The 13968-nt window shown below is 46.9% G+C and overlaps 1 protein-coding gene across 2 annotated transcripts in view; it reads left to right on the top strand.

The window, feature by feature from the left end:
- The window catches only part of EML5 (EMAP like 5), a 294191-nt gene that overhangs the window by 214265 nt on the left and 65958 nt on the right, over nt 1-13968 (top strand). For both annotated transcript variants that reach the window (XM_026651428.1, XM_026651427.1), the window contains exons 26-27: nt 5327-5528; nt 12597-12723. In XM_026651428.1, coding sequence (XP_026507213.1) covers nt 5327-5528; nt 12597-12723 — 329 coding nt within the window. The remainder of the gene's footprint in view (nt 1-5326; nt 5529-12596; nt 12724-13968) is intronic.

The raw sequence follows: 13968 nt of genomic DNA, 5'->3' as shown, positions 1-13968 counted from the left end.
CTTTGTTTCTAATTTGTTGTGTATAGTTACCATTATTATAGTTAAGTTTTAGTTGTTAGAACAGTTGTTAGGTTAATGAACCCCAAGTTGCGGGGTTAGTCACTGCCTGGCACCGGGATATGCCTCAGTTTCTGAGGTTTAAGCCTTGTGGTTCTTGCCACAAGCCTATGCCGGTGAGCAACCCCCATTCCAGCTGCATTAAGTGCCTGGGGGAAGCTCATGTGCGGGAGCGCTGCAAGATCTGCAAGAACTTCATGCCCCGCACCAAAAAAGATGGGGACAAGAGACTTAAGTTTATTCTTATTGAGGCAGCTCTCTGTCCTCCCTCGGAGCCAAGTCCCTCGGACTCAGCACCAAGTACTTCAGCTTCTTTCAGAAGCGCCCCAGCGACTATTAGGACTTAGCTCCGGTCTCCATCCCCGGCACCGAGAAGGGACATTGCTTCTGCCTCTCGGGAGCCTTGTCACCGTCTGTCATCTCCAGGGCCGAAGAAGACTGCGCCGGCCAAGGACTCTCAGCACTGCTCTTCATCACTGGTGCTGAAAAAGATGGACAGAAGTCAATCCCCGACCCCCAGGTCACAGAGAGACTCTAGTAGAGTGCAACCCGTGCCAGGCCACCCTGAGATCTCTAGAGCAGGGGTCGGCAACCTTTCAGAAGTGGTGTGCCAAGTCTTCATTTATTCACTGTAATTTAAGGTTTCGTGTGCCAGTAATACATTTTAACGTTTTTAGAAGGTCTCTCGCTATAAGTCTATATTATATAACTAAACTATTGTTGTATATAAAGTAAATAAGGTTTTTAAAATGTTTAAGAAGCTTTATTAAGGGGGGAGGGATAGCTCAATGGTTTGAGCATTGGCCTGCTAAATCCAGGGTTGTGGGTGTTCAATCCTTGAGGGGGCCATTTAGGGATCTGGGGCAAAAATCTGTCTGGGTATTGGTCCTGCTTTGAGCAGGGGGTTGGACTAGATGACCTTCTGAGGTCCCTTCCAACCATGATATTCTGTGATCCCTATGATGATATAAAATTAAATTAAAATGCAGATCTTATCAGTTTAGTGTGATCCTTGCCCTTGCTTTTCCTTGCTGAGTTTTCCAATGTCTGGCACGTATTTGGATACTTTAAGCTGCACACAGGCTTCTGAGTGATCAGTTGTTAACTGGCTCCGATTAGGACAGATTTCATATGTGAAAATATATGGATCCAAATACTGAAAGTATTGCAAACGAAATTTTCTTCAAACAGTAAAATTTCACTGCCAGGGACGTCCAGCAGGTCAGAATAGAGACCCCATGATCTCTCTCGGTAGCTTCAATTGCACTCCGCAGATCTCCAAACTTTGATGCCCACAATTCTGAGCTTTTTAACTGAATGAGCTGCATTTCGAAATCTTCAGCACCCATCCACTGAAATACAGACAAATCCAAGTCGCTTTCATTGAACTTTTCAGATTTAATTAGAAAAGAAAGCATTGGGCCAAATCACTGGAAATCTTGAAATGTGTCAAAAATTTCAGATTCCAGTTCTTGCATGTACATTCCAATCTCATTGACACTGACAGTGCAACGTCTCGATAGCTCTTTTATGTGTTGGAAGTAGCGGAAAGTCGAAGTTCGAATATCCCGAGAAAAAACTGCTAGTTTTACAACAAATGCTTTCCAGGTTTCATAAAGATCCAGAACCGTTTGCCCTGCACCCTGGAGACAGAGGTTGAGCTCGTTTAGGTGAGCGGGACCTCACAAGCTCCTTTTTATCCAAGAAGTGTAGTTGCTCCTAAGGTTGGGAGCTGTGAAGGAGGTTCCACAGGAGCTAAGGAGCCAGGGGTCCTATTCCAGTTATTTCCTAATCCTGAAGGCCAACAGCAGTCTCAGACCAATTCTAGACCTGCGGAAGCTCAAGAAGTTCATGAAGAGACTGAAGTTCCGCATGGTCTCCTTGGCCTCTCTCATCCCCTCCTTGGATCCTGGACCCCCTCTATCATCCCCTCCCTGGATCCCCTCAATTTGAAGGATTCTTATTTTCATATTGCAGTCTTTCAGGGACACAGAAGGTTCCTCAGATTCATCGTGAATCATGTGCACTACCAGTTTGCAGTGCTTCCATTTGGCCTATCAGTGGTCCTTTGGGTGTTCACGAAGTGCATGGCAGTCATCACGGCCTTCCTGGGGAAACAAGGGGTTCAGGTCTACCCTTACCTCAACGACTGACTGATCAAAGGTTGGACTGAGGCCCAGGTGGAGACAAATGTAAAGTTAATACAGTCAACTTTCCAGGACTTGGGCCTGTTAATAAATACCCAGAAGTCTACCCTTTCCCTGGTTTAAAGGATAGAATTTATTGGTGCAATCCTCGACTTGGTCAAAGTCAGAGCCTTCTTCCCAGAAGCCCAGTTCCAAGAGCTAGTCCCAGTTCATGGAAAGCCATCACCAGGACAAAGTACCTAATGCTCCTGGGCCATATGGTATCATGCACCTATGTGTTGCAGCAAGTGAGACTACAGCTCAGACCTCTTCAGCTTGGTTGGCATCGGTATATGCACCGGGCCAACATCGCTTGGACACAGTAGTCACACTTCCCCCATCAGTGATTGCTTCCTTTCTTCAGTGGCTGGACCCGCTGCCAGTGTATGCTGGAGTCCCGTTCTTGAGACCCCATCTATCAGTGTCTCTCATCACAGACACTTTGGCGATGGGCTGGGGAGCTCACCCCTCAGAACTCAGGTCTTCTGGTCTCCAGAGGAGTTCGTGTTACATATCAACGTCAGGGAGCACAGTGCAGTTTGCCTAGCCTGCCAGGCATTCCAAAACCATTTGGAGGGCAAGTGCATGTCGATCCTCACAGACAACATGACAGCAATGTTTTATATAAACAGGCAGGGTAGGGTGTGCTCCTCTCACTTGTGCCAGGAAGCTCACCTGTGAGAATTCTGCATAGCCCACTCAATCCACCTCGAGGCCTCCTATCTGCTGGGGTCACAGAATGAGCAGCAGATCATCTCAGTCCTTCTGCAGTCACCACAAGTAGTCCATCCATCCAGACATTGTGAAACACATCTTCCAGAAGTGGGGGACTCCCCACATCAACCTGTTCATGATGAGGCACAACAGGAAGTGTCTTCAGTTCTGCTCCTTCCTCGGCCACAGCCCAGGGTCACTTGCAGACTCTTTTCTCCTCCCTTGGATGGACCATCTCTTCTATGCATTTCCTCCCATCCCTCTCATACACAAGGTCTTGCTATAGATCAGAAGGGACAGTGCCTTATCCTGATAACCTCAGCTTGGCCACATCAGCACTGGTTCACCACCCTCCTGGACCTCTCAGTTGAAGCGCCATTCCATCTGCCTTCATTTCCAGACCTGATCTCCCAGGACCATGGCCATCTACCTCATCCAAACCTCAAGTCCCTTCATCTCATGGCCTGGAAGCTCCAAGGCTGAACCCCACAGAGCTAGCATGCTCAGGACAGTTCGTGAGGTGTTTTTAGGGAGCAGAAAACCCTCCACTAGAGCCACTTATCTGGCAAAGTGGAAAAGATTCTTGATTTGGTCTGCACTAAAGGGTATTTCTCCTACACAGTCAACACTGTCTTTCATTTTGGACTGCTTGCTCTACTTGAAACAACAAAGCCTATCTGTGTCATTTATCAGGGTCCAACTAGTGGCAATCTTGGCTTTTCACCCATGGGTGAATGGGTGTTCTGTTTTCTTGAACTCCATCTGGGATTGTTTCCTCAAAGGCCTGGAGAGTTTATACCCCCCTGGTACAATAGCTTCTCCCCTAGGACCTCAACCTGGTGTTGGCACGGCTGACAGGACTCCCGTTTGAACCGCTGGCAACGTGCTTTCTGCTCTGCCTATCCTGGAAGGTAGCCTTCCTGGTGGCCATTACTAGAGCCCTGTGTGGATACAAAAATTTTTCCGGCGGTGGTGCTTGGGGCGAGCACACACGTACACAGGAATAGACATGAGCAACATATCTCAAAGAACAACAGTTACGGAAGGTTAGTAACCAGGTTTTTTATATTTAATTCCAACATTTGTTTTTTTTCCTTCCTTACTAAAAACAATATTTGGTGAAAGATTCTTGAACACTAATGCAATAAATCAGTGTTTCCCAAACTTGGGACGCCACTTGTGTAGGGAAAGCCTCTGGCGGGCCGGGCCGGTTTGTTTAGGGTCCGGCCGATTGCGGCTCCCACTGGCCGCGGTTCGCTGCTCCAGGCCAATGGGAGCTGCTGGAAGTGGTGCAGGCCGAGGGACATACTGGATGCCGCTTCCAGCAGCCCCTATTGGTCTGGAGCAGCGAACCGCAGCCAGTGGGAGCAGTGATGGGCCAAACCTGCGGATGGAGCAGGTAAACAAACTGGCCCGGCCCGCCAGGAGCTTTCCCTACACAAGTGGCGGCCCAGGTTTGGGAAACGCTGCAATAAATTATTGAAAAAGATATATTAGAATTGGAAAAGATACAGAAAAGGGAAACAAAAATGATTGGGCATATGGAACAGCTTCCATATGAGAGATTTTAAAAGGACTGGGACTGTTCAGCTTAGAAAAGATATGACTAAGGGGAGATATGATAGAGGTGTATAAAATCATGAATGGTGTGGAGAAGGTGAATAGGAAAGTGTTATTTACCTCTTCACATAACACAAGAACCGCGGCTCACCCAATGAAATTAATAGGCAGCAGGTTTAAAACAAACATAAGGAAGTACTTCTTCACACAATGCACAGTCAACCTGTGGAACTCGTTTGCTAGGGGATATTGTGAAGGCCAAAAGTATAACTGGGTTCAAAAAAGAATTAGATAAATTCCTGGAGAATGGGTCCATCAACGGCAATTAGCCAAGATGGTCAGGTACTCAACCTCATGCTCCAGATATCCCTAAACTGCTGACTGCCAGAAGCTGGCACTGAACAGCAAGGGATGGATCATTTGATAATTGCCTAGTTCTGTTTCATTCCATCTGAAGCATCTAGCACTGGCTGCTGTCAGAAGACAGGATACTGGGTTAGATGGACCATTGCTCTGAGTCAATATTGTCATTCCTATGTTCTTATTGTAAATTGCAGTGACTTTGCTCCTCGTTTTCTTAACCAGAGCCCCACTGGAAATGCAGATCTGGTTTATATTTCACCAAGTTGCTGGATGATTAAGGAATTTGTCAAATTATATAACACAGAATAAATGCAAAACTATTTTAAAGCATATGCTTTTAAAAGGTTAAGGATATAGTAGTGGACAAAAATGTCTTTTATTAGCAGCTCATTTTAATTTTATTTAGAAGAGTTGATTAAACTTTTGTCTCTTTTTTTCATATTTAGGGAAAGTTTGGAAAATTTAAGAGGTATGTGGCCCATAGTACGCATGTAACAAATGTTCGTTGGACTCATGAGGACAGTTTGTTGGTCACTGTCGGTGGGGCAGACACCTCTCTAATGCTGTGGACCTATGAGATGGAGGGACATCGAGAGAGCAGGCAGTGTGATAGTGAAGAATCTGATCTAGATTCTGAGGAAGATGGAGGTCAGTAATATTCTTAAGAAATACCTAAGAGAGCAATTCTTGTTTCTTTTAGAAAAACTGCCAATTTAGAAATAAAAATATGTATATAGCTATTTTTATCCAAAGATCACAAACTACTTTAGAGACATTAATTAAACTTTATAGCATCCTGTATGAGGTACAGACCAATAAATATAGTCATGGGGAAACTGATAGATTAAGTGATTTGCCCAAGACCACAAAACTATTCAGTGTCTGAGTCTGTGGAACAGAACCCAAGAACTTGCTCTAGCCACAACACAACACTAGAAATTGCATGGATAGATTTGGTGTACCAGCAGAATCTAACTGCCAGAAACCTATATAAATGTTAAAATCAATAAATAATTATATTAAAGAAGTCAGCAAAATAAAGTTAATGTTTAAATACCATTTATTTTAAAAATGATGAAGAAAAGGATGTGTATGGCTGTTGAAATCTACATCATGAATGAATCTGGTTGTCTTGAGGTTTTCTAAAAAGCCTTTGTCTGTTGTATCAGTGTAGTAGTCTGAAATATGCTCATGTTAGTATTACGGGCCACCTTATCATAAAATTCTAAAATGAACAGGAGTAACAACATTTAATCACATTACATAGAACTAAATATCAGTTCTTCCTGCAATACTGAATGTGTGTGTTATAAAGGGTTCCTATTCAAATCATAGCTCAGGAGTTCGTTCTCAGGCAGGGGTGCTCAAGATTTTCCCAAGGTTGTCAGTACCTCCTCTGTGCTCCCAAGTGAGTTTTGCTTGCCTCTGTTCAGGGCCGGCTCCAGGGTTTTGGCCGCCCCAAGCAGCCAAACAAAACAAAAACAAACAAACAAGCAAACAAAAGCCGCGATCGCGATCTGCGGTGGCAGTTCGGCGGGAGGTCCTTCACTCCGAGCAGGAGTGAGGGACCGTCCGCCGAATTGCCGCCGAACAGCTGGACGTGCCGCCCCTCTCCGAAGTGGCCGCCCCAAGCACCTGCTTGGTAAGCTGGTGCCTGGAGCCGGCCCTGCCTCTGTTACATTCAAGAGAATGAATCACAATCTTCAGATACTCCTAAACTATCGCTGGCAGATTTGGCTTTTTTTAACATTAAAAACATTTATTGGGAAGGATTCTCCTGGACTCCTCCCCTGCTTCTTAAACAGGTCTTAGTTTCTGTGTTGCAAATCTGTCACCATCTTGTAGGCTGCTCAGAAGACTTTGGCTATTTTGCAGCTGTCTACATAAATACAGAGAAAAAACACAGCCAGAGCCTAAGCATTTGGATCAGACTCAGCAAGTTTGGAGGTGAGAGAGACACTATTTTGGTTACAGTTAATATGTGTTTGAAAGGCAGCTGGAATTTTCGAATCCGATCGTAAGGAACCCCAGCCTCAAGAATTTGGAGAACAGTTTGTATAGCAAACTATTATGTTTGCCCCAGTCCAAAAAAGTAATTTATCTTGGCATCATAATTTTATTTCTAAAGCTGATCATAGAGGCTCTAGGCGCTGAGCTAACAGTTAAAATACATGCATAAAACAGCACAAAACCTAAACAATATAATATTAAAATGTCAAAAAGGTATAATTTTAAACATAACCTTTGCCAATGTGACACATACATCAACAACTAAACTACTCTTCTGTGGGACCTGTGATTTTTAAAATGTTTGACAAGTCTTGATCTGATAAGACAAAAGGATTCTGTGTGTGTGTGTGTGTGTGTGTGTGTGTGTGTGTGTGTGTGTGTATAAAATGAGACTTGGTAACAAATCTGGGTCCAATTCACTTAAATTGACATTTCACTTCAGTAAGTTGTGCAGGCACTGGCCAACCACTTTTTATTTTTCTGTTATTTTCTGGTGAGACAGATATCTAAACTAACCATACTACAGTGATCCCCAAACTTTTTACCTCTCGCCCCCCCTTACTCCTAGCCACATCCCTCTTTTCCCCCTCCCTCTCGCCCTCCAGGAGCCAGGGCCACGGCTCCGGAAGGTGGGGACGTGGACAGAGGGCAGGGGGCTGGAAGGAGGCGGGGCCAGAAGCAGAGCTCGGTGGTGCTCCCTCCCCACCCCCTGTGGGAGCTGGCCCGGGTCCCAGTCATGCCCCCCAACATTCCTCTGCATCCCCCCACAGGGGTACACCCAACAGTTTGGGGACCTCTGCCGTACTACCATCTTGGAAATGCTTGAGATTACAATTACAAAGAAACTACAACAAAGAGCAATCATTCACAGACTATAAGTGCAAGAGAAAAATTCAGACATTCCCAATATCTCTCTGCCAGCCTAAGAAATCATGACATTACAAGGACTTCCTCTATAGCAGTTCATACAGCTGCTAACCAAGCCATAGGGATAATCTTCCCAGTCACGCTTCTCCCATGACATGCCCTTTATTTGAACTTGATATCAAGTCGACCATAACATTTACAAGTTTAGGGGAATAGCTGTGCAAAAACATTAAAACAGGCAGCATAGAAATAACTATACATAATCTAAGTCAGTGGTCTCCAAACTTTTTTGATCGTGCCCCCCATCAGTAAAAAAAATTTGAGCACGCACCCTCTGCCGCGCCAGCTCTACCATTTTTGCTGAAGCAAAAAAAAAAGCCGCTTGGACTCCTGCCCGAACTGATGAAGCCAAAAAAAAAATAAAGCGCTCCTCCTACCGCGCACCCCCAAGGATCCTCTTGCGCACCCCACTTTGGAGACCACTGATCTAAGGGTATGTCTACACTACGAGAGTAGTTCGATTTTACTTAAATCGAATATGTGGAATCGATATTACAAAATCGAACGTGTGTGTCCACACTAAGGACAGTAATTCGACTTTGTGAGTCCACACTAACGGGGAAAGCGTCGACATTGGAAGCGGTGCACTGTGGGCAGCTATCCCACAGTTCCCGCAGTCCCCGCTGCCCATTGGAATTCTGGGTCGAGCCGCCAATGCCTTCTGGGTAAAAAAATGTGTCGAGGGTGCTTTTGGGTAACTGTCGTCATCCGTCCGTCACTACCGCCCTCCCTCCCTGAAAGCGCCGGCGGGAAATCAGTTCGCGCACTTTTCTGGTCAGTGACAGCGTGGACGCCACAGCACTGCGAGCATGGAGCCCGCTGCGACCATCGCTGCAGTTATGGCCGTTGTCAACACCTCGCAGCTTATCATTCACCTTTCCCAGAGGCAGATGCAGAGAAATCAGGCGAGGAGGCTACGGCAGCGCGGTGAGGGCCTGAAGTCTGAGAGTGGCACAGACCTGTCAGAAAGCACTGGAAAAATAAAATCACTGGAAATTTGTTAATGAACACAGTTGTCTTTATTACTGTTTTCGCGGTAAAGTGTTGAAACTGGGACGCAGACTGTGGTGGGGAGCAGGTGTAGTGTAGTGATGCAAATGACGCTTCTAAACTCCAGGAATGACAGGCTCCGCAGTGGTGGACTGGTGGTTTCAACGGAGCCTGCCACCCCTCCTGTTCTGGACTCTGTGTGTGTGGGGGCTATGTGACTTTGTGGCAGGGGGAGGACGGTTACAGATCCCCTGCTGAGTGGCTCTGTGATCCAGGATAAGGACCGCTGCATAAGATCTCTAACTGCCCTCCCCCACCACAAAGTCACAGAGCAACCCCCCCGCCCCCCACAGAACATGAAAACCACCTCCCAGACTGACCAGGGTAACTAGTGACTGCACTGTGTGTGTTCCCTGCTGCTGAACCTGCCCCCGCCTCTGTACCCTGGTAAAGGTGACTGTCCTGTCCAATTACCAACCCCCTTCCCCCCCCTTCAGACAGACTCTCCTCTAAAAGAACATGATGGAAACAGTAATTAACAGAAACGTATTTTTTATTAGCAACTACACATGAAACTGGGGGGTGAAACTTGGACGGGGGCTTGGATGAGGCGGGAAGGAAAGGACTTGTCAAATTTTGGGGAATGAGAGCCTTCTAGTACTAGAGCACTCTGCAGGGGTGGAGTGAGAGTTTTCACGGACTCTGCCACCCCTCCTTCTTTGGACTTTGGGTGAGGGGGGTATGGGACTTGGTGGCGGGGGAGGGCGGTTACAGATAGACTGCAGCGGGGCTCTGTCCTCCTGCCTCCGGTTCTGCAGAACATCCACAAGGCGCCGGAGCGTGTCCGTTTGCTCCCTCATTAGTCCAAGCAGCGTTTGAGTCACCTGCTGGTCTTCCTGCCGCCACCTCTCCTCCCGTTCCATGTGTGATCGGTGCATTTGGGACAAGTTCTCCCTCCACTGTGTCTGCTGGGCTGCCTGGGCTCGGGAGCAGCCCATAAGTTCTGAGAACATGTCCTCCCGTGTCCTCTTCTTCCTACGCCTAATCTGCGCTAGCCTCTGGGAGTGTGATGCCAGGCTAGGTTGGGAGACAGTCGCAGCTGTGGGAATGCGAAAAAGGGAGTGAATTCCTCAGAAAGATAAATTTAGTTGTGAACAAAGAACATAGTCTTTCTCTGTGAACAAGACCATGCACAGCACCTATCACTGCAGGACACCGGAATTTGTGTAGCAGGCCGACATGGTAAGCCGTAGACTTGTGGCTGCTTAAAACTTTAATAGTAGCACTGGCCTCCTTTCACATTGAAAGCAATGCCAGTCCCTGCTGCCAGCAATCTGGCAAGCATGAACTCTGCCCCTGTCCCACCCCCTCGCGGCTGTCCCAGGGAAAGATCCCTGTATGCTTCCCCTCTCCCGCCTCCACCGCGTGGCTGTAAACCGCCGGTTACAGTTCTGTAAAGGAACAGGCAAGCAGTCCCAATACTAACATTCCCCTACCTAATTCAAAGCAGGTCACCATGAGCGACATCACTCTGATGAGGATTTCAGAGACGGAAAAAGAAAGGATGCTTCGGGAAAGCCTGCAAAGACCAGGGCCGTATGCCGCCATGCTCTGCAGGGCAATGATCCCGGAGTACTTGCTTGTCTCCTGGCGCGGAAATGTTTGCTACTACGGAGGACCCAATAAGGCCGCTCTCCCCAGGAACCTGATGCAAAGGCTTTCCAATTACCTCCAGGAGAGCTTCGTGGAGATGTCCATGGAGGATTTCAGCTCTATCCCCGGACATATAGACCGGATTTTACTGTAGCTGCACTGGCAGGGACTAAACAGTAGAGCGGCTTGGGCAGAACAATCATGCTAAACCGGACATTGTCAGATTTTTTTCAGTAGTTGCACTGCCAGGGACTGAAAAGTTAAGCGCCTAGGGCAAAGTAATCATGCAAAACCCATTGTTAATATTGTTAATATTACTGTTCTGTTAAAAATAAATGTTTAGATGTTTTAAACACTTACTGAGTGATCCTTCCCCTGATTCTGTGTCCGGGTTAACGGCTGGGGACGGTTGGTAGGGGATCTCTGTAAGGGTGATGAAGAGATCCTGGCTGTCGGGGAAATCAGCGTTGTAAGCGCTGTCGACTGCCTCGTCCTCCTCATCTCCTTCCTCATCTTCCCCGTCCGCTAACATGTCCGAGGAAGCGGCCGTCGACAATATCCCATCCTCAGAGTCCACGGTCAGTGGTGGGGTAGTGGTGGCGGCCGCACCTAGGATGGAATGCAGTGCCTCGTAGAAACGGGATGTCTGGGGCTGGGATCTGGAGCGTCCGTTTGCCTCTTTGGTCTTCTGGTAGTCTTGTCTCAGCTCCTTGATTTTCACGCGGCACTGCGTTGCATCCCAGCTGTATCCTCTCTCTGCCATGGCTTTAGAGATCTTCTCATAGATCTTTGCATTCCGTCTTTTGGAGCGCAGCTCGGAAAGCATGGACTCATCGCCCCACACAGCGATCAGATCCAAGACTTCCCGATCAGTCCATGCTGGGGCCCTCTTTCTATTCTGAGATAGCATGGCCATCTCTGCTGGAGAGCTCTGCATCGTTGCCAGTGCTGCTGAGCTCGCCACGATGTCCAAACAGGAAATGAGATTCAAACTGCCCAGACAGGAAAAGGAATTCAAATTTTCCCGGGGCTTTTCCTGTGTGGCTGGTCAGAGCATCCGAGCTCGGACTGCTCTCCAGAGCGTCAACAGAGTGGTGCACTGTGGGATAGCTCCCGGAGCTATTAGCGTCGATTTCCATCCACACCTAGCCTAATTCGGCATGGCCATGTCGAATTTAGCGCTACTCCCCTCGTTGGGGAGGAGTACAGAAGTCGAATTTAAGAGACCTCTATGTCGAACTAAATAGCTTCGTGGTGTGGACGGGTGCAGAGTTAATTCGATGTAACAGCGCTAAATTCGACATAAACTCCTAGTGTAGACCAGGCCTAAGTAATTTAGTTTTACATCTTTATTTGCTACTTAATTAGCAGACAATTGCAGGTTTGGCATGGAAGACCCTATGGCAGTGGTGGGCAACCTGCGGCCCATCAGGGTAATCTGATTGTGGTCCGCGAGACATTTTGCTGATGTTGACCATCCACAGGCACAGCCCCCCGCAGCTCCCATTGGCTGCAGAACGGGGAACTGCGGCCACTGGGAGCTGCGGGGGGCCGTGCCTGCGGACGCTCAACATCAGCAAAATGTCTCACAGCAATCAGATTACCCTGATGGGCTACATGCGGCCCGCGGGCCGCAGGTTGCCCGCCGCTGCCCTATGGTGGTTGAAATTACTGCCCTTTGAAATTCTTCTATGTTGTCTTTCCACATTTTAAAGAATGCATTGCATTTTTTCCTACTGATATTTTTAAATGACTCTTGTTGACCCTCTCTTTATCTTTTAATCACTTCTTTTTTTAAAGTGGACTCCCTAATTTATTTTTGAGTTTGTATTTTAAGAAGGTGGTATGCAGTGGTGTTGTAGCCGTGTTGATCCCAGGATATTGGAGAGACAAGAAGAGCTCTGTGTAAGCTTAAAATCTTGTCTCTCTCACCAACAGAAGTTGGTCCAATAAATGATATTACCTCAACCACCTTGTCTGTCTAAGAAGGTGGTATTTAATTACATGTATATTGTATTACTTTTTATTTGATTGCCTAGTGCTCTGGCAGAAGGGATGCTACAGAAATAAAATAATTATTTATTATTTTTCACTTCCTATTTCTCTTAGTCCTTTTTACTATATTGATTTTATTAGGTTATGACAGTGATGTGACACGAGAAAATGAAATTAATTACACCATCAAAGCCTTATCAACAAACATCAGACCAATGTTTGGAATTAAGCCTCATCTGCAACAAAAGGAGCCATCACTAGATGAAAGGTAATTTCTAAATTGGAGTTATATGTAGCTAAGAAAAGTAGCAGATATATTTTATAATAAAACATAATTACATTGATGCATTGAATGCATAAAGAGAGCTAACACATTTTAAATCAGTACGGCTTTTGAAACATCTTTGATTACCAGACAATTATTTACATCTAGATCATGCCTCCATTTTTATAAATGGAGGGAATTTAAAAAAATGCATAAATGCCCTGTGCAAATGATAACATTTGAGGAATTTCTTGGATAATATGGTCATTTGCCTCTGTTCTTCTTCGAGTGATTGCTCATGTGTATTCCACAATAGGTGTGCGTGCTCACCACGTGCACCGTGCCGGAAGTTTTTCCCCTAGCAGTACCCGTAGGGGGGGAGCACCCCCGTGACCCCTGCAGTGGTGCCTGCCTGGCGTGGTATAAGGGGAGCTGCTCACTCCCCCCACCCTCAGTTCCTTCTTGCCACCAGTGAAGGTGCATCGGAACTGCTCTGCTCCAGCTTTGCTGTAGCTTGTTCCCAGAACTGTTCATTTGTTCAGCGTTAGTACCTGAAGTTAGTTAGCTGTTTAGTATCAGAGGGGTAGCCGTGTTAGTCTGAATCTGTAAAAAGTAACAAAGGGTCCTGTGGCACCTTTAAGACTAACAGAAGTATTGGGAGCATAAGCTTTCGTGGGTAAGAACCTCACTTCTTGCATCTGAAGAAGTGAGGTTCTTACCCACAAAAGCTTATGCTCCCAATACTTCTGTTAGAAGTGAGGTTCTTACCCACGAAAGCTTATGCTCCCAATACTTCTGTTAGTCTTAAAGGTGCTACAGGACCCTCTGTTACTTTTAGCTGTTTAGTTAGTTTAGTCAATGAACCCGGGCCAGGGCATGCCCTGCACCCCCGGGTTTAAGTCATGCGGCTCTTGTAGGCGTTCTATGCCAAGAAGTGACCCTCGCGCAGCCTGTTTGCGCTGCTTGGGAGAAACCCATATCAGCGAAAGGTGCAAGATTTGCATGTTGTTTAAGCCTCGTACCAAAAGAGAAAGGGACATTAGGCTCCGGGCCATCCTGATGGAGTTGGCGCTGACTCCGAACTGACACCGCGGCATCGGTACGCGGCGACCCTCCAGTGCCATCAACCAGCTGGCACCACTCCCCATCCACGGGGAATGCCAAGAGAGCCAGGAAGACTCCCTCTTTGCAGCGGCACCGAGGGAAGTCTGGGACAGAGGCTAGGCCCATGTTGGGCAGTCCTCGATC

Source organism: Terrapene carolina, unplaced genomic scaffold (assembly GCF_002925995.2).
Source record: "Terrapene carolina triunguis isolate 2854851 unplaced genomic scaffold, T_m_triunguis-2.0 Scaffold96, whole genome shotgun sequence".
In the NCBI taxonomy this organism is placed as follows: Eukaryota; Metazoa; Chordata; order Testudines; family Emydidae; genus Terrapene; species Terrapene triunguis.
The sequence above is the reverse complement of the archived record's forward strand: the minus strand, read 5'-3'. Positions and strand labels throughout refer to the sequence as shown.